Source organism: Molothrus aeneus, chromosome 3 (genome assembly GCF_037042795.1).
Source record: "Molothrus aeneus isolate 106 chromosome 3, BPBGC_Maene_1.0, whole genome shotgun sequence".
Classification (NCBI taxonomy): domain Eukaryota; kingdom Metazoa; phylum Chordata; class Aves; order Passeriformes; family Icteridae; genus Molothrus; species Molothrus aeneus.
Window position 1 is genome coordinate 25,737,873 of NC_089648.1, and position 23,934 is coordinate 25,761,806.

A 23,934-nucleotide genomic window follows, 5' to 3' on the forward strand; every position below is an offset into this window, starting at 1 on the left:
AAGCCTCTGCGCTGCTGCAGGAAGTGTAAACCCCAAATTAACTCCTTTAGTACCTATCTGAAGCCTATTAATATTGTGGCTGTTTTCCAGTCAGGTTCCACAGCTCTCAGATAGCTGCACTTGGGCAAAGTCTGTGTTGGGCTGAGTTGCGTTTGTGTAGCTCTTCTCTTGTTTTCACCAGAATTTGGCCTCTCATCTCATCATAATTTTTGTTGCTTTGCTCAATATTCATCAAAATTTTGTTTTTAAGTCATGATGAACTATTGCAGAATTATTTTCACTTTATGCCTGCATCTAATTTCCAGTTTCCTTTCATCTAGTCTGTTTATTGGCTGTTTTCCTTTCATGATCAAGATGCACAGTCCCTTTGACAATAGGTATTTTTATGAGGCTTTTATTATTTTTGTAACTACTCCCACTGTGGCAGTCCTGAAAACTCAGGAGGTATTTCAATATCAGGTGATTTTATTCATTGCTGATATAAATGCCTTCTGCTTTCTCAGTGGGGTTTCTTTCTCTTTCTGGTAATTATTTCATTGTTATTATATTGTAAAGCCAATCCTATTTTGTTAATTCCCGATGTTTTGTTCCTTTTCCTCTTTTCTGCTTTCTTCATGGTATTTTAATTGAATTGTTCAGTTTCAGTAGTGATTGGAGATTATTTCAGAGTAATCTGAAATTTATATAATTTTAGGACAACTCTTTGCTCCTTAATAATTGTTAGGGTGATTTTATACATCCCTATTTACACCTCTGGTCATTTTTCTTCAGGCTACTTCTCTAATGTTGGATTTCATACTAATTCTTTCTATATTGTGTCTACCAAATTTCTTTATTCTACCAGATTTGATTCCTGCAGTCTAGTAGCTCTGTATGCTTGGTTTTTTTGTCTGAACTCTTTTTTTTTTTTATAGTGGTGCATTCAGATGATATGTACTCTATGTAACAGGCATCTCTTATTATTTTAATGTTCTCAGTCTGCTCTCTCTAAAGTATCTTCCCCAGTGACTTGGTCCTATCAGCTTTTACTGATAACTTTGAGCATACCTTATATATTTATGACCCATGTTTATGATCCATCAGCTATTTTGTGTCAAGTTGTATAAATTTTACAGTTGTTTGGATTTTATTGTTGTATAGCAATCTTTGTGCAAGGTCATACTTGAAATTTTTGTTTGTCCTCTTAAAACTGAATTATGTATTACTTGGAAAGTTAGATGTGATATAGATCTGGGCTGGAGAGAAAGATCACACAAATGAAATATAATTATTAATTATTCAACTTCAGAAATGGCAAAGAAATTGAGGGCAGTAAATTTCAAGTGCTATAAAGGTAGTTTTGTATACTTGCCAAGCTAGTCTGGATTGCACTCACTTTGAAAAATGGTGAGAAGAGGAAAGAAGGTGAACACTAATGAAATATGATCTACTTTAAAATCTTCATAGAGAGTTCTTCTCTAAATTCAGTTGTGGGTGTAGCATTTAGATTCATTGATTCAGATTAACAAATGTAACTGTTCCATAGCAGTGGAATAACTATGAAAAAACATAACTAATGCCTGTGTTTGAAATGTTTTATGGTTTTAAACATCTTTTAGTATTAATAAAGGGCTGTTGATTATTTAAAAGTGATTTGTAATAGTAAGAGAGGACTAAAGAATATTTTAATCTTGTGTTGAGGAGGGCCTAGTTCTGTGAAAAGATCTATGAAAAGAGAGGCCAGATTATTAGTCAGAAAATAGACATTCTTGCATGTGATATGTGAGTGTACATATGTGTTGGGAAAAAAGTGTACAATGCATATATAGCTGTCTGTGCATTGAAATTGAGTTTTGCATGCACATACAAGAATGCATATATTTGCACAGGTAGTCTTCTATTTTCTGACCAACCAGTAAGATGACTAAGGGGGGAATATTTATGAATATATCACAAACACTTTCAAAGTAAAACAATACATAAGATGTGCTCAAATGAGCTACAGGCAATGTAAAGTGGTGACACTAAACCAGTAAAGTCATTAGGGAAAATGGTCAAACACTGAGGTCCCATCAGACAATGGAATAATCTGCCAAGGGAGGTCATGGAGGTGGTATTGTGGAAAAAGCCTTGCTTCTGTTCTGTTTCACTCTCCTCAAAACACACAAGTTCCCTGATTAGCACAGCTGATTTGCTTTTCTCTTACCTTCCAACATGTCTCTGCCATAATAAATTTTCTGAGGAGCTATATTGCATGGTACTGTCAGGCTGTGCTTCTCCATGGTTCAGGTGTGTCACTTCAACTCTGCCAGCCTTAAGTCTGAGTTTTTCAACTGAGCTTGGAAAAAGAAAAAAAACAACTGCATGGATATTTATTAGCCAAACTTTTAAAGGTTTTTGTTGTTCGTTTGTTTTTTTTTAATCTCATTCACACAGTGGATGGATGTAATTATGTTCCTTATTATACCAGAAATATACCATTAATGTCTTTCTAGTTTGTACATGATTTGATTATTCTAATGATGCTTTGGAAGCTGAAATTTCTTCCTGTGTCCAGCATTAGAGTGGAAATTACCAAAAGGATTTTGAAAACCTGCCTATGTTTTTTTGAAAGCTTGCAAGAGTGCCCTGAACAGAGAACTCAGACAAATAGCTGAGGTTTAGCTTGCTAAACAGTGGCAGAAGTGCCACTTTAGGCTGTCCTAGGTAGAGACAGTGGAAGCAGATTTGGTGGCTCTGAAACCTGCTGGGAAGGGTGTTTGCTTCTGCAGTTTATGACTTGGAATAGAGAATACAGAGGGGTTAAATTGCACTGGGGCTCAATCCTGTGCTGCATGTTATCTGCCAACTCTTCCTCTCATAAATCTAGGGTCATGAGGCTTTTCAGTAGTAACATTATTTTACATATGTATGTGTATATGAATAAATAAATAAATGAATAAATGAATAAATATTGTTCCATGTAGAGCTATTCTAAATGTTAAGCTAGTGTACAAAAAAAAGTCATAGCTTTGTACATAGCATGTACATTAGAATTCAAGCAAACTGTTGAGCAGCTAGACAGCAGATACTGGTTACATCTAAGCTCCAGTGACTTTGCAATGTCTTTTAAGATCATTTTTACTGTTTTTACAACCTAATTCTTACAGTTTCACAGCATGTCTTGAACATTTCTGAATAATATTATTCATCCCTGAATGCAGTTGTGAAAATGTAGCTGCATATGCAATAAGTACCATTTTAGACAGATACCCTTTCTCCAGAGCAACTGTTGTGAGACAGAAAACCCTTTGAGGCATTTTATTCCTCTGTTGAGATTTTTTTTCCCCGTGTATTCTTCCTAGAATTTTATTCCTTTTGGAGTATGAAATTTCCATGATCAGTAGCCATTAGGCCAGGCTATGGTTTGCAACATAATTTATTGCTCAAGAACCACAAAGACCTTGATAGCATTCAGTGATTCTCTGCTCCCCATCTTTCTTTGTTTCCATGGCTCTATTCCTGGCTTGGTTGAGTTGCTTATTTCCACTTTCAAACTGCATTTGCCATCTTAAAAATTAAAACAATGGTGCAGTAGATCAATTTCTTACTTAAGTTATGGGTGTGGTGGTAAGTGGGGTAGATCCTGCTTTGTGGCATGGTGGGATGATTCTGTCTCTCCATACCAAATACAAACTATGCATTAAAAACAGTAATTGAAACAGATTACTGCTTCTGCTTTAATGTATTGATTAATTTTGTATTGTTATAGTTCCATGCAATAAATTCTTTGTGCCATTTCTCAGAGCACAGCTGGCCACCTGAAAGTTTTCCAGAGTAAACCTGTGGCCTGCTGACATGTCAGCAAAATCAGCCAGCAAAAAAGCCCAGAAACAAGTGCACAAGTGGCAAAAAGAGGTGCAGTATCACAGTCCCTCTTGCCAGGGATGAAGGAGAATTGCTGCCTAAAATTTGTTACTCATTTGGCTGAAGTCAGTGAGCATCAATTTAATAGAATCATGGAATAGTGTGGATTGTAAAGGACCTTTAGAGGTCATCTAGTCCAACCCCTCTGCAGCAAGTCTAATTAACCATATCAGGTGCTCAGAGCCATGTCCAGGTTGTCCTTGAATGTTTCCAGGAATGGGGCGTCTCTCACCAATCTGAGCAACCTGTTCAGTGTTTCACTGTCCTCATTGTAAGCAATTTCTTTCTTATAACTAGTTAAAATCTACCCTCTTTCAGTTTAAAACCATTACCCTCTGTCCTATGGCAGCAGGCTCTACTTAAAAGTTTCTCCTTTTCTTTTTTTGAAGCCCCCTTTGAGTATTGAAAGTCCACAATATAGGGTCTCCCTGGAGTCTTCATTTCTCCAGGCTTAATAGCCCCAACTCTTTTTTTGCCCTTCCTTATAGGAGATGTGCTCCAGCACTCTGAAGGGTTTCTTTTTGATTTCTGTAGAATTAGACCTGCATGGATACTCCTGTCCTTTCAGACTGAGTTTTCATTGTCAACCCTTGCAAATGTGCGTGCCAACAGACAGAACTGCCTCTTTCATCTACCCTGTTGTCAATGTCAGGGTTGGAAAAATTTGAGACACTGTCTAAGATGTCCTCAACATGAAAAAGCTGAAGAACTCTCAGTGAGAGGGTAATACAAAGCCTGGTAAAACAGATGTTTGCCATATGTATTTCTTTCTAGCAATTAAGCCAAAGTTTCATCACTAATGGCATTATCAGTGCCTGTGGCAATCCATTCATAGTGTGGCTTTATGGAGATGAAGTTAACAAAATCATATTACAATGATTCACTGTCAACATGCAGCTTTCACAGAACAATGCATTATTTTAATTTTCTCAATGCACTCATAATTTTTTGGTTTTCCATTTTAAGAGCTCACTTTCCTCAAGAGCATTAAAGACAAAATGAATGGGATAGCCTATTGCAGAATTATATCTTGCACTATGGAGCAACAGCTGCTGCTGGCCTGTTCATCTAATATGCCTTCCTTCATTTTGCAGCCTCTTCAATTTCTATTGGTACATCACTGAGAATATGTTCTGAATAATTGTATGTTCCTTCTTCAGTTCTGACTTAGGGTAGAGAGCTGATCTAGTAGCTACAACCAGAGACCCAAGAATTGCAAGATATTTAAGTTCCTCCACCAGATTTTCTAGAAACGGATTATGTGGTCCAGGCTGCATCATCTAATCTTTTCTCACTTCAGTTTCCCCTCTGTGGTAATTACAAGCAAAGTTAAGGGCCAGTGAAAAAATATGACTGAGAAATGTCAAAAAACAAGTGCTAAAGATCAGCCTGCTTTTAAATTGACTGGGTGCTTAGGACTTCCCTTGGAAGAGTGTTCTTATGCTATACCAGACCTCAGTGTTAGCAGATTTCCTCTCAGCCTCAAATTGTACCTTTCTCAGCTCCAGTAACTCTAAGATAATGATAAACCATTATGGAAGTCCCTCCCCCCTTAGTTATCATTATCTGAGCCACATTGTCTGTATGCAGTTTCCTTTGAGAACCTGAACTCCCTTGTTAAGTCTTGACTTAAGGATGCCAGCAATGTGTCCTCTTTCAGTTCTGCACTGCAGCAAAGGTTTGAAATAAAGTCATTCCCAAATATGAAATTCTAGTCGTAGCCAATTATCGTGGGTTACAACTGGAGTCACTGAGTACCGCGAATTTTCTTTTCCCTCTCCCCTGAATGAGTGAAAAACTGGCAAAATTTTGGCAATCCTTTGCCTATGACTGAATGAGAGGCCGGATGCCCACAGTGTTTGGAAGCTGGGTAATGAGTAGCAAATACGAATCAGCACCTCTGGAGAGTCAGCTGGGCTGTTTGCACAGGCAAACAGGCAGACCTGCCCTCTGGGTGGGTGCTGCACTGAATGGCTCCCAAAAAATGTCTTCAATTAGAGAGGTGTGTGTTCAAATTGCTGCAGCAACCATCTGCTTACTGTGAAATATGGCTGGAATCCTTAAAGAGGGACCACATTTCTGGAGAAAACTTTCCAATATGTTAGCCTGAAACATAAGTTCTATATTTGCAGATTCGTTTTCATACATGAGTGATTGCAGGCAAAGATTTTTTTACTTTTTAATGAGGGATTTTTAACCTAGTGTTGGGAAGTCATGATACTGTTTTGGTGGGGATTCTTTGGCACACTTCTACTTTTTTGTGACGATAGATTGTATCATCATCCATGCAGAATTATGACTTTGCCTTTACGCTGTGGGGAAGAAATCCTGTAAAATGCAGTATCATTCAATAGCACCAGAAGGAACATAGGAAATTACAGGCCAAGTAAATTTCTTTTTGTATAAATGTTCTCTCTTTTCAAGTTTGCTTCAGTGTGAATGTCCCTCTTTAAGGTAAGGCCTTCAATATGGGGAAAATGTCAAGGTAGGTCCACTTTTAGGCCTAATAACCTTGAGGTGTCCCTTCAGTTTCATAATATATTTCCATTCAGTCATCAGTGCATGGCAATGAGCATTTAGCAGATGGGCACGCAAGGGGCTATACTGCATGCCTTTGCATGAAGTGTTACTGCTTAGGCACTGGGGAGTGATCTTGAGACCTCAGACCCTCATGTACCATTATTACACATTGAACATGATGTATTTCCCACTTGCTGCAGACATTTCAGGCATAGGACAACTGTGGGCTTTCTTCTGAGAGCGATACCGTGTTGATTAATATTGGTGTACAAAATAAATGTTTAGAAATGGGGTACACTGTCAAAATGGTTAATATACATCCTTAAAAAAACTAAAGAAAAATGGATGTGGACTTTTGAGACAGACTTTTTATTACTGACAGTCATCATGGTGGACCTCCTACAATTTTTCTGCATGCCACCCCTGTCACCGGGTATCATGATTCAGAGTATTGAATTTCTGATGGTTCCTAGAAGTTACACTTTTCTGCTACTGGTTTTGAGTGTTAGCCAGGTGGCTGCTGATTGAGAAGCATTGGTTGTTTTCAGGCAATGAAATTCAAGATCTCAGCTGAGCTTGATGCAGGCAGCTGTGAACAACAAATATTACCATAGTTATGCCTGCAGTGTAGCTTGGATCGGTCAGTCCAGTGGCTGGGCAGGACAGAGAAGTCTGGAACATCCTGCCTCTTTCCTCAACAAAGGAAAAGACTTCGGTTTTCTAAGCTTCAACTAGCTTGGCAATTTGTGCAACCTCTAAGTTTGCCCAAGATATAAGTATATAGCTTTTGAGGAGCCTATGTGCAGCTTAGAGAAAACAGAAGTGAGCTGGTATTTTTAAGGGATTTCAGTGTTGGGTTTGTTTGTTGTTTTTTTTTTAATTTTATGTACAAGGTTTTGTTTTCCCAGAATTTCTCATTCAGCTAGTCTGATTTTGGGTTTTTTTTTTCATTATCTTCAGTGTCAGTGCCTCCAGCAGCTGTTTGTAGATGTGATTACCATAACACTAGAATTACAGAAGTTTGAAAGCTACTTCCCAACACTGCAAGTTCCCAAATATTTATAAGTTAAAGAATTTTTATTATGCTTCTTTTGATTCTATACTGGGGATCCATCAGTATTTGTTTGGTTTTGTTAAATCCTGGTTTTATAGCACTAAAATATTTTCATACTGGACAATTAAGTCCATATAACTATCTGTTAAGTGTACATTGTTGAGTGGTGGCCTTTGGGATAGAGTGATAAGCAACCAGAGTGTACCTGCTTTCCTTTTGGGCTTCCCCAGAAGAACACAAATTCTGTTTCACTTTCTGACTCCTATAATCTCCTGTGCAATTTTCATGAAGTTATTTAAAAAGTTAAGTGAAATAATCTTATGTTCACTTGCATTCTTATTTACATTCTCAAGAATTCACACAGAAATATTTTATTTTTATATTAATGTAGATAATATATAATATTCCTCGGCTGGGCCTGATCCTGATATCAGTAAAAATCAGTGGAAAAACACCAGCTGATTAAGAAGCAGTAGCATCTGGCTCTTTATCAGAAGGTGGAATTTATAAAAAAAAAATAAGTCAAGACTCATTGAAAGCTGGCCTTTTCTGACTAATCCCATCCCAGCTGGAGCCCAGTAAACACTGAGTATAAAAAGAGCTTTGGGTTTATTTCTCATGCAGAACTTTCTGTACTAGCAGTGCACTATGCTAATGCAAGCACTGGGTCTTACTAGGGTGTTCGCCCAAAATGGGCAGCAAAAATGTGTCAGTGTGTGTGTTCCCAGCTCAGCATAGTAGTGCAAAACTTACCTCCTTTAACATATGCACTGTTAGGCAGAGGGAGGACTGAAGCAGCTGGTGTGTAGCTACTTATCTACAGTAGCAGGACAGGGAAGACACCTTTACATGGTGAGGAGTCCTAGCATTTCATTAGCTGCTGCTTTCCTCTTGTTATGCTGCTGTGCTGGCATATGGGATTTTGTTCCTGTGGAGGCACAGACCTTGTACTGGTCCTCTCAACAGCATGATCCAGAGGTCACATACTTAAATCCCCCGGGATGAGAGGAACACTCAGTATAAACACTTGCTAAAAACCTTAAGCACAGACCTTGTTCCTTGCATGCCATTATCACTTTTGTGAAGGACCTAGAGAACAGCAGCTCTCTTGGCTGAATTCTGGAGCATGGAAAAGAAGGATTTAAAGACCGTGACTGCCTGTGACTCTTTGGAAGACTGTGATTATATTTGACAAGAACAAGAAGAAAGAGAGATTGAGTTTTTGCTGTCATGTCTGCATTAACAGCTCAAATTCCCAGCAAGATGGGATTCCCGCTGTGCAAAAAGCCACATAAGTGAAAGACAGTCAGGAGATTTTAGACAGTGATAGAGGCATCACAGCCCACCTATAGGAGACCAAAAATAGGAGGAAAATTAGATGAATGATAAAGAGAAAATTACTCAAGCTCAAGGCAAATCAGTAGCAAAACCCAAAGCCAAGAATTAAAGTCATGTCAATACAAACTCTGCTATGTCATGCTGTGCTCTTTGAATAAAACTGTGTTCTAAAAAAGGCAGTTACAGGGTCTGGAAGAAAGGTGGAAAGAAGATGTATTGAGAGGCATAAGTAATAGGCATTCATGCATAGTCCTACAATATCTTTTATTTAGCCTATGATCTGTATGTGCATTAGTTAAAATAAAAAAAGGTAGCATCCTCAGCTGCTTTCAAAGGAACATCCATCTTTATTTTGCTCTGTTTTTGTAAAGGCTTAAAAGTAATCATTACACTTGAAAATATAATCTCTAGCAATTCAGTGGTCTTAGCAATAAACCCTCATTGTGTAGCTTTCTCCATTTGTCGTAGGTAAAACCTGCTATACCATTTTGCTGTATGAAAGCCTGTCATATGCATCCCCCATGTGAAACTAGAGTATCAAAGAGCATAAATTTCCAGAAATGTAGGTATTCTTGCCAAAAACTGTGTAGCATTCCTGCTCTATGGCCTGTAATGCAAACTATTTTAGTATGTAACTGAGTCTTGGAATCTTGCTCCCACTATATGTGTTGTCACACCTTTCAAGCTGTGATTTTTTTCTGCTTCCAGCCTCACAATGCACATATCAATGCTCCTTGATAGAGGAGGTCTCAGAATCCCAAGATACTACTATTTAATTTCATGTCATCATCGGGAAGGCTTCCATCTTTTCTGTAAAGAAATGTGAAGGTGACCGTAAGCAAAATAAAATGTTGGGAAGTCAGCCAGTATTTATTCAGGATACACAGAGTGTCTTGAAATATTTCATTACATCACTCATCAATTTACTCACATCACATTCTCCTTATTTTATTCCTTGTCTTTGTGATTGCTTAAAGAATGCAAAGTAAAGTAAATAAATCTATTGATCTTTTAGAGAATATATCTGGTCAAGTGTCCCAGTGCACAGTTAATCTATATTTGGATCGCTTTTTCAGTGATTTTGCAGATTTCTCCTGGAAGCCATTGAAATTCTAGGAATATGTGCCCTAGACTTACCAACCTACCTCACTTTTTCCTCTGCTTTGCCAGTTAGCTCCATTGTCTGGACAGTCTTTTTTGCCGAGGTGCTGGGAATCAGGAAGGCCAAAAGGCTTCTACGCATGTGTTTGAGGACTCACCAGCAGGTGGTTCAGCACATTGTCACAGATGCACCAGTCCTGACTCCTGTCATTCTGCTGTGACAGTGGTAGAAATGCAGTTTCAGGAGAACTACACCTCTACAACTGAAAATGGGCTAATCGTGGATGTGTGCCGGGGTGTAAGAGGGAAGGTGACATGGCTGATCATGACCTTAGAGCAGCTGAGGATATCAATTGAAGGATATCAATGGAAGCTTGCCAGTGTAATGTGAATTAGAGAGACACACATATAAAATCTGCACTGCAGAATAATCATAAGGTTTGCAACAGGAATCACATTGTGCAGGCGAAGGGTATTTTCATATAATAGTTCCATTACTTTCTCTTCTTCTCTTTCCTCCCCTTCCCAAGAAGAAATATGAAATTGTTTCTCATGAGGTTAAATCTCTCAGAGAAGCCTACCTTAAGGGGAAGATGTAGTGTAGGAATTTAGAATTTGGCACTCTTTTCACTTCAAAAACTGCAGGTATTCTACCACAGCATAGCTAATGAGCAATAGCTCTGTGTCATAATTGAGTGCTAATGGAAGCCAGCCCTGAGGAGATTAACACGATGGATTTTGAGAGCAAAGGACTAACCACAGATGGAAGGCTGGTGCTGAGCTCCCCTAAAGTTCCTGTGAAATCTATCTCCATCCAAGTTCTGCACAGAAATAACTGCTGTGGTGTAGCAATGAGGCTATGAACAAAGGTTTGCTATATATGTAGCATTTTGCTCTGTATAACTTTAGTGCTGTGTACTCAGGGTTATGAGTATACCAAGTAGGGCCATAGAGGACAAGAGATGCACAGGGACTGCTGGGAGAGGTTCATTGCTCAGACCACGAACACAGGGTGGTTGTCAGGGAACCTGCAGAGCTTTGATTTGTTTGCCTTGCTGTTTGTTTGGTGGTGGTGGTGGTTTTGGGAGGCTCTGGTTTTGAGGAAGACTGTGTAAAAATGATGTACAAAGGCTGACATTCTGGCCCTGGAGTCATTAAATGTTTTTGCCCCTAATTGTTCAGGTTATTCCTCCTTCCTAGTTGACCCATTTCACATTCCTAAGAAAGGGAATACCATTTCAATATAAATGTGGTTTTAGTTTAGTGTATCACAAATGATCCCTTTTAAAATCCATCATTTTGTCAATTTGCTTGGTGTTTATTAAATATCTGTGTACTTCCACAGCAGGTTAAAGTATGGACTGCATAGGTTGGCATGCTTTTCAAATACTGTTTCACTATCTATTAACATCTTTGTTGAGTGGGGGGGCTTTCCCACTACTTTCACTTAATGTGATGTCCTTTACCTCTAATGAAAGCATAGTCTAGGAGAATGAAATCTCACTCTCTGCTTGGAAGTAATGAATGTTGTTATACTTTAAAAAGCTACTTGGATTCAAAAGCCTTCTTATCATCATAAGCTTCAGTTGAATATATTACAGCTCATGGCAAATGTGTTGTCACTGTTCCATGTGTGAATAGAGCAATTAACCTGCTGAGAAAATTTAATGAATTGTAAAGTTATTTTGATAACATGTATTTCTTATCTTCTGAAATCAGACAAGCTAGGAAATACTTCTTATACTGAAACAGATTCTCAGTACATGCAAATAGTGTGAAGAGGCATCCTGAGGATAAATTGAAAGCCAGGCCAGAAGTGTTGTGCTTCTTAGCCCATTTCCTTTAAAATATTCATACTGCATTTACTTATAAATAGCACAAGTTATGTGCAAAAGTGAGTGCTCATTATAGTTCGTCTCAAACATTTAGAAACTACTACACCTTTACAAAAAGAGATCCAATCAGTGGTGCAAACTGATCTCTGCCTGTGCTGTGGTTTTTGTTATCATAATAAGGAGAGGTGAAGGTGAGGATGGTGACATGTGAGGTTAGCCACATAACCTTGAGCTTCAAACCAGCTGGTTTGATGGCTGAGTTTCCCTTTGTCTTGATAAATATAATCTGAAAATCTTATGAGCAAGGAGGTAAATACAAAATGTTTGAGCTTTATCATCCTGATGGAAGAATTTCTTCTTGATGATACTGTGTCAAACATGGGAATCACTTATTACTTACTGAAGCAAAATTCTGGATAAAATTAAGTGATACCAATACATATGAGAAAGTGTGACTCTTGCTGCATGTCCCGTTCCTGCTGTGTCCCTAGAGCTGTACATCAAAAGCTGCAGCAGCCTTCTATATATTTTTTTATATATTTATATTTTTATATATTATATTGTTTATATTTAAGCAGCATATTGTGAATTTGTAGGACAATCAGACTAAAACACAAAACGCAGTCTTTTGTGGCAATGTTGTTTCCTAACCACCTCCTCCATCTGTTTTTTACCTTCTCTGAGCAGCCTCTGAAGCTGCTGGACAGTGCTAGCACAGTTATGGGAGCTGTTGAGCTTTGAGGGGACTTGAAAGGTTTTCAGTGATTTTCTGCAAATTAAATGAAAATAAGTAACAGACTAAAGAGAGAGACTTCTTAATGTCTCCAAACTGGAGAATTAATTTAATCTTTATTAGGCAGAAGAGAGTCCACTGAGCCTCTTGGCCTCATGACACATCTGATGAGTTGTCCAAGCTTTGCTGAGTTCCCTGGTTTGGAACATCCTCTGTCAGGTGACTTCTTGCAAGGATTTCTGTGGCTTTTCAATACCAAAGGGTCCCATCATTCACATTTGGTTCATGTAATTAATGGAAGGAATGGCAAGTTTTCACTTTCTGAGTGTATTTTCAGTGATAAGAACATCAACTTAAATTTCTTTTTTCACTTTGAAATTCATGTAAAGTCATTTAATAATCACTGACAGACAAGGCTGGTAATCCTCAACACTGGAAAGCTTAATAAGCAGATTTTAGTAGTGTTTTTGTTAGCTTGAGTTTGTAACTGCAGGTAGAAATTGAATGTTTTATTGAAATGGCAGTGAAACCAAAAACAATTCAGAAAACCACTGTTTAATGTGTGCTTATTACCAGTATCTTTTAATAAATATGTGAAGAAATCTGAGAATAAAAAAAATATTTTGACTCAAATAACCCAATAGCTCTTTTTCCAAAATTGTACAGGCCAACTACAAACACTGATAAAATGATGTTTTATCAAGAGATAGCCTTTTACAGTTTCTGATATCTTTATCTCTTTGAATAGAATAAAACATGATTTTGACTTAAAAATTGTCATCTTTGATGGGTAGTAGTTATATGGGTTTATTAGTTCAAGTGTTACATCTAATCAAATCATGTCTCCTAAGTCACCCAGTCACTGCTCAGGCAGGAGACCTCTGAAGCATTCACACTGCTGGGAAAATCAAAAATCAAGTGGCCAGCACATGTCCTGCATGAGAGGTAGTCACTATTCCTTCTCTGTACCAGAGATTTTCTGCTGGTGGAGCAGCCATCTTTCTGATGAGATTTAGAAGTGGAATTTTGTGACTCTGTTCACAGGGTCTTAGGTTGAGGGAAGAGACGAGGATTTGACTCAATGTTTTAGAAGGTTTGATTTATTATTTTATTATATATATTACATTAAAACTATACTAAAAGAATAGAAGAAAGGATTTCATCAGAAGGCTAGCTAAGAATAGAATAAGAAGGAATGATAATAAAGGTTTGTGGCTTGGACTCTCTGTCCAAGCCAGCTGGGCTGTGATTGGCTGTTAATTAGAAACAACTAACATGGGCTGATCAAAGATCCACCTGTTGCATTCCACAGCAGCAGATAATCAAAGTTTACATTTTGTTCCTGAGGCCTCTCAGCTTCTCAGGAGGAAAAATCCTAAGAAAAGGATTTTTCACAAAAGATGTCTGCGACATAATTTTGTCTTTTTTGGTCATTGCCAGTGCAGTGTGGAGTTTGGCACCTACTGTCAGGAGCTTTTGGGTAGCTGCTGTGCTCCTGGTCTCATGTAGCTAAAGACAAGAGGCTTGGGTAGTCTAGACAGAAAAAAAGGAGCTTCTGAAACCTAATGGAATTTCTGTGTGTTTAGCAGGACAGCTGTAGTTCTGGGTGTTCTTCTTTCCTAGTACTTTAGTTTCCTCAGTCATCTGAAATGGAAGAGTCTACCCTGGAAAAAAGTCTGAAAAGTTTAAAATAATGTGTCCCAGAGTCTTAGGAGCTGCAGGCTAAATAAACAGAATCCCACCCATATAATTACTGCATTTTAAATTATGCATTTAGCAGCCAATCTAAACATTTTGCCTTTTATCTTCACGATTTTTTAATGTTCAAAGTCAGATAATAGCTGCACTCTGTTTCTTTCATATATTCTCCTTACCTTGCAGATGTTCCTTCTTTTCTCAGCTTCTCTGCTAGGAGACAGGCACAGCTCTTCATACCTTCATCCTGAGCCCTCATGATGCAACTGTGGCATGGTTCATGCTCTTGGCCTACAGAGTATTCACAGTGCAAGTCCATTAAAATAGCAATAGTAGCAGAAATGTGGCCAGACCTGTTTTGTCTTAGCAAATGGAGCCTTGCAAAATAGTTATAGCTTCAGGAAGAAAGTGCCTAAGTTGCTAAGGAGGGCTTCTCAAATAAATCTTTCTGTTGAAAAGAAGCACTTGTTAAGAGTGCTACCTTGGCTTAATCCACTCACTTTTGTTCCCTGTGATTTGTTTAATCTCATTTCACCAGTTGGTTAGAGACCTGTTAGCATATCCTTGCAATCATAGATTGCTCCTTGCTTGCCCTGTTAATAAATTGGGTGATTTACATCTATGCTGCCAAAACTACATGGAATTGTTTATAAATCAGAGAAAGTAAAACCTTCTCTTTCCTCCTTTGGTCTTGAAGTCATATTTTAAGACACAGTAGGCTTTTAAATCTAAGCAAATACCTTTGCTTGTTGTTTCAGAAGTGTTTGGGATTCCCTACTGGCAGCACAGTTAGTTTTAGTCAATAGAATTTACGTTCACCAATGTTGGACCCTTTTTTAGATGTACTCTTCTGTGCTCTGTTTCATCCAGCACCTTCACAAGTCTTACTGATTTCTGGAATAAATAGCTATGGGGAATTAACTACCCCTGATAGGCTTTGAGGAATTTGTCATTTTACCCTTTTGACTTAAGCAAAGAAATAATTCTTTTCAAAAATATGTTCAATATGAAAACCTGAAAATAATACATATTCTATTTGTTTTCAGCTACTTGAGAGTTTATGATGGATAATAAAAGTGTGAGGGTAGTCACATTTCTTTTACATATCACTACAGTTCTGAATTTGAATTCTTCTTTTTGCAAATACTCACCTTCTTCTGCTTTAGTGAGTATTCCCGTGGCGAATTAATTTTGTGAGTGTGTGAAAATACCATGGTAGGACATGGGGAACAAGAAAAATGTAGACGCAGTTGCAATGTAATGCTTTTAAGAATTAAGATGGAATTTCATTCTTATTTTGCAGGTTTTGCCCAAATTACTTTGGAAAAAATCTCATAAAGTCCAAAGCCATGTCCCTCATGCCACTTATGCAATTCAGAGTTACATGAGTCGCATACATTTCATGTCTGGTCTTTATGTACAAAGTAAATATTTAAAATGAAAAAAACATAAATATATATATGTTTGTTAAGTCCATATCCTTTTCCTTTTAATGGAATTTTGTAGATAGAGGTTGTGGATTTTTGTTTGTCTGCACTTAGAAAGTACTTGGTTTACAAGTGACAGTCTCTTGCATTTACACAGACCTTCATTTCCCTATGTCTATAAAGTTCTTACAAACAGTGTAGGTGAAGGTTGCTGTGACTATTTCACAACTGGGAGAAAGAAAACTGTTTAGTGTCTCAGTAGAGCTGATGAATAACACACATTTATATATATATATATATATATATATATATATATATATATATATATATATATATACCTACATTGAAAGGTGGTAATCTAAAATATCCCATTTTGAATATATTAATATATTTATGATGTATGACTTTTTCATTTATCATTTTACTCTGCAAGTCAAATAGCTGTTCTATTTCCAGTATCATTTAATCTCAGTCATGGGCAGGAGGAACACAAAGCTCATTTTCAATGTGTCAGTGTGCCTCCATGAAGGATCACCCAGGTAATCACTAGTTTCCATGACACAAAGAGAAAAGAGACAGCCCAGAGAAAAATGTTTGTTCCAATTCCCTGAACCTGTACATGCCTGAAATGTGCTGCCAACATGGAAAATGTGAACACTGCAGGTTCAAAGGAATGACCATTGGAGAACATTTATTGCTGTAGCCTAGAGTTTTTCAAGTAAGTGGTCACAGATAGTCACTGTTGTGAGTGTCATGAGGACAGCAAATCAGCCTCCCCAACTCTGTCTCTCTTAATATCTCTTGTCCCAAAATATGCACAGCTGCACTTTGTTGGCCCAACTTTGCTGATGGAGTGAGGTGCTTTAGACTTGTGTGGGAAAAATCCTGATGCCATTGAAATAAAGAAGAGTTCTGAGGTGGATTTCTCTGGAGACAGGCTTTCACATTTTGCATAGTGCTCTCAATTACATATGGCTGCTTTAGGAAATCTGAGTTGCCAATGTTGAGCTCAAGGGTTTTGGACTGAGAGCTGTTGGAAGCTTTACCTCAGATTTTTAAACATGGATGTAGCCTTGTTTATATCATTAATGTTTATATCATTACAAGTGATAGCCTACAAGCCTATCACTTGTACTGATATAAAGAAATGCTTAACTTAGACTTGAAACACTGGGCTGTGTTTGGGGGAAATCAATTAAACCAGTTCACTCTGTGACTCTGAAATGAGATATGATTATGTTCAAATCCAGGAGGAAACAGCCATACCACCTACTATGCCAAAGCCTTTTTAAAACTAGTCCTAATCTCAGCTTCCTGCTTTACCATCATACTGCTATTCCTTCGCCTGGCAGAGACTGTGAGTCTCTGGAACCTCATTTATAGTTCTGCTTCTGTGGCCTTTCCTAAATTCATTTATACTTCTTGCTCCTGTAGCTTCTCTCATATGTCTGTTATTATTTGTGTGAAGTAGCTCCTCTTTTATTTCAATCATTCCAGAAAATTCAGCCTTTCAGGGGGGATTGGAGAGGAGGGAGAGCACATTTTATTTTATTGTGCTGTTTTACCATTCACCTTATTTATATTTTTCTTCTTAGAAAACCAAAAGGGATGTAAATAACTTTGATCAAGACTTTACACGAGAAGAACCAGTATTAACACTAGTGGATGAGACAATTATAAAACAAATCAATCAAGAAGAATTTAAAGGGTTCTCTTATTTTGGAGAAGAGCTACTGCCATAGACAACGTTAGGCTGACGGATGAATGATGCTACAAGAAGTGATTCTGAAGACATCATCAATTTACTGAGACTCAGTAGATCAAGAACTACTTCTTTTACCCTGAGCCCATATCCCAAGTTAAAATATATATTTATTGGTTTTTTTCCTTTAATCTTCTGACCTGAAAGCACTCTTAATTTCTGTCTCACAAAGCAATGCAAAATAATTTTGTATCAGAAATTGTGGATGTAACACACTGCCATATATTTGCAACTTTTCTTTTATTCCTAAGACTAGGAATTCCCAGAGGACAAAATTGTATCTTTTCCATAGGAAATGAAGCTATACAATTAAAAGCAATTTAGCAGACCATGTTCTGTAATCATCATATATAATTAATCTAGAAGGTGAGAACTACTTCTTCTGCAGTCATGGTTATGGTGAGATTTGTACTCAGATTCCTTTTGGAAGGCAAAGTCTGCCTTCATGGAGGTGTAATCCTCAATTATTAATTTTTTGTGGAGAGGTACAAACTATGAAGTTGTCCAGAAAAAGAAGCACATCACTTAAGGCTTTCAGAGAACTTCCTCATACAATATACAGGAAGCTCTTAGGAATAAGAGACTTATTCCTAGAGAGACTAAAAAGATAACTGATATTTAAAGCAAGAAACAGATGCTACATGGATAGATATTAAAGGGCTAAAGAATAAAAAGCCTACAGTACTTTAACTCAGCTATATACAGCCATTTTTCTGTTTTTCAGACAATTTGATGTACTATCCATGTTACCAAATTTAATATCCTTTTAAATGAACCATTAATGTGACGGCAATCTTGCAAATGTTTACAGTTAATTTTACATAAAAAATTAATTATAAACATTATAAATTTGCCTTTTCCATAGTAGCTAAGTTGGTAAATAATTTCTTATTTATATTTATTTGCTCAGCAGTGTGTTACTTTTGCACACTTCTACCATAGTACTACTGTGTTTGTTGGGTTTTATGTTTAAAATCTGAAGAGAAATCTGCTTTTAGAAGACACAAAATAAGGCTACACGTGCATTATATGGAGATGTGTTAAAAAACTGAAGATCAAACATTCACAAACTGACATTATTGAAAGCTGTAAATTGATTTTTTTGTGTATGAATTGAAATGGTAACTCATGTGGACAATATTACTAATGTGAAGTTACCTCCTGTAGATACGCAAACAGTGTTATGTACTTATATTTCCAGGAGTACCCTGTGATTTGGTTTTGGTTTTAATCTTTTTTTTGTTGTTTTTCTTTTTTTTTTGTGTACATGTATCGCTGAGGTAATTTTATTATATATTTTACTGGACTGAGTGAGCGGTCATTGGAATCCATTTTAATTGTTGCACATGGATTTCCAGCTGCACAAAAATATATATACTTGTGATTGGCAAAGTGGCACTAAAGAAGCTTTTTTGCCTTTTGTACAGGTGAGATTTTGTATATAGTGTTTGCTGCAAGGCCTGTGGAATTCATTGAATATAGAGGTATCAACTGCTGCATGTTCAGGCATACTATTAAAATGTTAGTCTATGAAAGAATAATTATAATAATGTCCATGTGCAATACTCTTGTATGTGTATTGGTTCAAGTTACTGTCAGAAAGATGAGGTTTTTGTTATAAAAGACGTAGACATATATTAAGCTATACTAAATCTCTTGTATAGTTCTCTTCAACTCTATTATGACATGATAGAGCTCAGAAAGAGAAAGGAATGTTACAAATTGTGGTGGACAAAGTGTGAATCATTGGCTTTAAGAGATAATCTCGGTCTCAAGCAGATGAGTTAGTTTGTGTCAGTTTTGCGTCTGGCTGCTCATAGCCTGTTACTGATGACACCATTCAGTTCCATTTTGTTTTGTTTTTAAAACTCAGGTGTAATTATTATATATATTCTTATGATTATTTCAAAATATTAAATATTATGATATATCAATTAATGTGTTGTCTGGCCTACAAGTGTAATAAGGATCAAGCCTTTAGTTTAATTTAATTTATCTTCAGTAATCTTTTGTACTGGGAAAAGACTAGCTTCTGGAGCTGAGTACCAGCACAGAAACATCTTAATGATTGCATCATCTCAATGTTTAAATCTCTTTCTCTCTTAGAAATATATTGTAGAGCTGCCCATCAATTTGTGTCTCGCCACTGGCTCTGTTTATTTCTCATCACGGTTAGCTTTTGACATCCAGGCAAGAACTGATCACAATGCTAAGGCGTTCTTTTCCATGGGTGAGTAGACTGCTAGGAAGGCAAGTTATGGGATCGTGCACTACTGTTTGTCCAACCAGGGGCCTTTACACAGAGCCCTGAGCATTTCTTTTGAAGGAATAAAAGCATCCCATACAGCTGTTGTGCACAAGCTATGTAGTCTCTATTCCCCTCTCTAACGTGAAGAAAATTAGCAAACGTCCATATGTCGAGAGGCCTCAGTGCCCACAGAGTTGGGTAGGATGCTAAGAGAAAAGTGAAGGAGATAGAAACTATTGCATGGGCAGATATTTCTTCCATATAAATAGTTAGATTCTCTGCCTTGGGTTTACATCAGAAGGTCTGTCTGTTACCTTGAACATTTTTTAAAGATAACTCTTAAAAAAAAGGACATTCTGTTACATTTCTGCCTGTTCTGTAGAATCTTTTCTGTTCCTTCTTTGTAAAATGAGTGCAAAATGCCAAAATTATTATTCATAATAATAATTATAAAGAATACATTGTTTTTGGTTTTCCTCCCAAACAGACTTTTAAAATGGAAATAAATTTTTTCTCCATAGGATGAAAAATAACTCTCTCCAAATAGGCCTAAAAATTACCTCTTTTTAAATTATGTGCAGAATAGTTCTGGCTAAATATAAAATGTATTCAGTTGGGGGGGTAGGGTTTTTTTTTATTGTGAGGATTTATTTGTACAGAGTTTTTTTCTTATGGATGTAATTTGAATCTCTTGCCACTCATTAGTGTTATTTCATCGTAAACATTATTACTGTGCCAAATGTACTGTATTCAAAAGGATGTGAATGTGTATTGTTTTGGAACCTAATAAATACAATGATGTTAAATCTTATTTTTTTCCCCAAAGTTTTCCTGAGTATTTCCTAATGAAGAAGAAAGAAAGATGAAAGATTAGTATTTTTCCTGTTATGTGTTGTACAAAATTTCGTGAGCTTGTCTTTTAGGAGTGAACATTTTGCAAAGGAAGGATTTGCTGACAAGAGCCTCACCTGTGAAGCAGTAAACACTCCAAGAAAAACACAGGTAACAGTGTGTGATCACTAATTTTCTTGGGTAATACAACACTTACCTCAAAAACAGCATGCAGGTGAGTTTACATATTTTTTTCTGCTTACTGGCTACATCATGTTCGGTGAGTTCAGACTGACCCCAGCATTCTGCTTAGCTGTGTTGTTAAAATTCATTTCAGTAGGGCACTTGGAGCACAAGCACATTGCACTGCTTTAGTCTCACATTGGATTGAATAGAGGGAGTAATAGTATGTAAAAATTTAGTTAAGGGTCATAGAGCTTATTCAATTATTTAATTAACTTAATATGCCAATATGACATTGACTGAAATATTTTATTATTTCATAAATTTGCACCTTAAATATTTTCCAGTTCCATGGTCTGAAATTCTTAACTTCAGTAGATCAGCTATCAGCATACTCTGGCAGTAAATCCAGTTAACAGTAGTAGGTATACTAACTAGCTTTAAAAAATATATATATATTAGTTGTGTTTTCTGTTCAAATTTCAGCTTTTGCATAAACCTCCACTTTTTTCTTTGTGCTGAGTCTTCTCAAAGTCACTGAATGTGTTTGGTGCCTGTGAGCATATTCCAGTTCCTGTGTGTTGACAGCATTAGCATAATCTTTGCCACACAGATTTTACCAGTTTAACAACCATGTAACCTGGGTTTCTGTCTGTGTGTTGCAGCCTTACAAGCATATGAAGGCTTAACTTCATGTCACAAACAGTAAGCATCACTGGTCTCCAAACAAATTGATTCTTATCATGTTTTCTTGTAATGCTGTAAAAGTTATGTCTGTTAGGAACAGTTTTTATCCTTGCTGATGACTGCAGAATTTGGGAAGACAGCAGTCTTTTGAGTTGCAGTTTCATTGGGTATCCATATTATAAATGTGGTACTAAGTGTTCAGGAAGAGTCTCAGCAGGAAGCATCTGTCTGCTTCTGTGGCCTTCCAGAGACAGGAGCTGTCAGATCATTTTATAATCAAAAAGATTTTTAGCATCCTGGTAGTCTAGTAAGTTACATGATGAAATCAGTATGAAACTTTATTTTGATTAATTTTGATAATCAGTTTTGAACAATTTCAACTTCTGGCATGCAAAACATTCTGTAGGAAAGAGCTAGAGAGCTCAACTAACAATTATGTTGAAAATTACCTCTATCTGTTTATTCTGACCCAATCATAAGTCCATTTCATGCTGCCTGGGTCTTTATTTGAAAGAGGACAGGATAGGATAGGATATAGGATATAGGATAGGATTTTTTGCTGTTCACCTTTTCTCATGCCACTCAGAATTTTATAGGTCACTGATACATCCTCCCTCAGCCGTTTCTCTTTCAGACTGAAAAGTCTTGCCCTGTCTGTCAAAAGGCTTCATAAAGATACATCCCATATTTTCTGTCATCTGTATCAACTTTCACTGAATCTTTTCTAGTTCTACTGTATCCCTTTTGAAGACAGGGAGTAGAATTACATGTAATTTTCAGTTATGGAAGCAGTGTGGATTATTACAATGACAACTGTGTTTGGTTTTGGTTTCTGTTACATTTTTACATTTTCTTTTCTTAATCCAAGTTTGTTCTCGACTATTTCACAGGCTGTCCCAGATTATAGTAAGTTGTAAATCTAATATGCATGCTTTCTGTCTGATCATCCACTCATAATCAAAACAGGTTCTGTCCAGGACACAATGGAAATATGTCAAACAGGAATTTAACAATTTGCAAAATGCTCCTTGGTGCAGGCTTCCCTTTTAGCAGTAAACCTTTGATAATCACCTTGTCACTATGGTTTTCCTGCTGTTCTCATACTCCCTATATATAGCTATGTTTAGACTGCCTTTCCCTAGCTTGCTTGTATTGTATGTAACAAATATTTTTTTCAAAATCAAGATACGGGACATTCTCTACTCCCCTTCTATCAATACAAGCTCCTACTGTGTTCTGGAGTACACAGTATCCCTTCTTTTGTCCTGTTAGCTACAGTGAAGGGGAGGAAGATAAAGATTTTCTTAGCACATTGGGAAAGTGCATGTATGTGCCAAAATAGTTTCCACTCTCTCTTTCCTTTTACCTCATCATTGCTGTAGAATCAGGAGATAAGAGCAACAGCTTAAGTTGAAACTCAAATTGCCACTATAAATATTGTGAAATGATTATGCAAGACTATCCAGAATTTGGAAAAGCATTAAAGAACTTTAGCGTTTGTACTCAGATGCTTAATCCTTGGAAAAAATCAATTAGGAAAAAAGTCATTGACCTGGAGTCTATTGCTGATCTGGGCACTGGATTGAGAACTGAATTGGGCATTGCATACACTTGTCATCGCTATTCAACACTACCAGTTTGATCTAGTGTCTTTGTACTGAAGGAAGCAGGTTGAAGTTAAGACTTGCAGTCACATCAGGAGTCAGGGCTGGGCAGAAGCTCGTCTGTGCAGATGGACACTCTCATTCCTCCAGACCGCTTAAGACAACATGTTACCCAGAGCTGCCATGCATCTAGGATCAGTGCTACAGAGTGGAAAGGAAGGAGCAGAAGTCCTGCTTTTGGACTGCACTAGCTGTTAGGTTAATTGGGTCATCTTATGTACTCTTGAAGACCTTTTAGGAGTATGCCAGATACTCCTCAAGTGGCAGTTAATGCACCTCTGCTCATAGATCAGATGGAACATCAACACAAAGAAATGGGTCTAAATGTCAGAAATGCATTTTTTACTTGCACTTTCCCATAGCAAAAAAATGAGTACAGTTGCCTAAGCAGCCCCCTGGTTTTCATTGACCTAAGTGATTAGGAGCTTGAGACTTCAAAATTGTGCAAAGGGAGAGATACTATTATGGCCATTTTGCTAATCAGAAAACTGAAATTAAGTGCCATGATGATGGTTTGCTTCTTATTATGATAGCATAAAGTCAGCAGAAGTGCTAGGAAAAGAGTATGAGTAAAGCTCATCAGTGCCCTACTTGTCCTGGTATGTCTAAGCACAAGGTGTTTTCAAAGCTGTGCTTTGGTAAATACCTGCTGGTTGTCTCCTGTGAAAGGGTATCACAGCTGCTTGGAGTGCCCTTCATTCCTCCTCGCAGTCAACAGAGGTGTCCTCTCAGGTACAGCTGTTGATGGAGGGCTTTAAGGTAACAGAGACCAGGTTCAGATTGAATATTAGGAAGAAATTCCTTACTGTGAGGGTGGTGAGGCACTGGAAAAACTTGCCCGGAGAATTTGAGGATGTCCCATCCCCGGAAGTGTTCAAGGCCAGGTTGGATGGGGCCCTGAACAACCTGTGGAGGGTGTCCCCTGTCCACGGCAGGAGATTTGGAATTAAAGGATCTTTGAGGTACCTTCC

The 23,934-nt window shown here is 37.4% G+C and overlaps 1 protein-coding gene across 3 annotated transcripts in view; it reads left to right on the forward strand.

Moving 5' to 3' along the window:
- PRKCE (protein kinase C epsilon) overlaps positions 1 to 20,409 on the forward strand; it is a 287,906-nt gene extending 267,497 nt beyond the window's left edge. The window contains exons 15-16 of one of the 3 annotated variants that reach the window (XM_066546511.1): positions 6,310 to 6,339; positions 17,184 to 17,295. In XM_066546511.1, the coding sequence (XP_066402608.1) occupies positions 6,310 to 6,324 (15 nt within the window). In that variant the 3' untranslated portion in view covers positions 6,325 to 6,339; positions 17,184 to 17,295. Of the gene's footprint in view, positions 1 to 6,309; positions 6,371 to 17,183 lie in introns of all 3 variants that reach the window. The other 2 variants (XM_066546512.1, XM_066546510.1) reach the window with 2 other exon arrangements.
- The last annotated feature ends 3,525 nt before the right edge of the window (positions 20,410 to 23,934 follow it).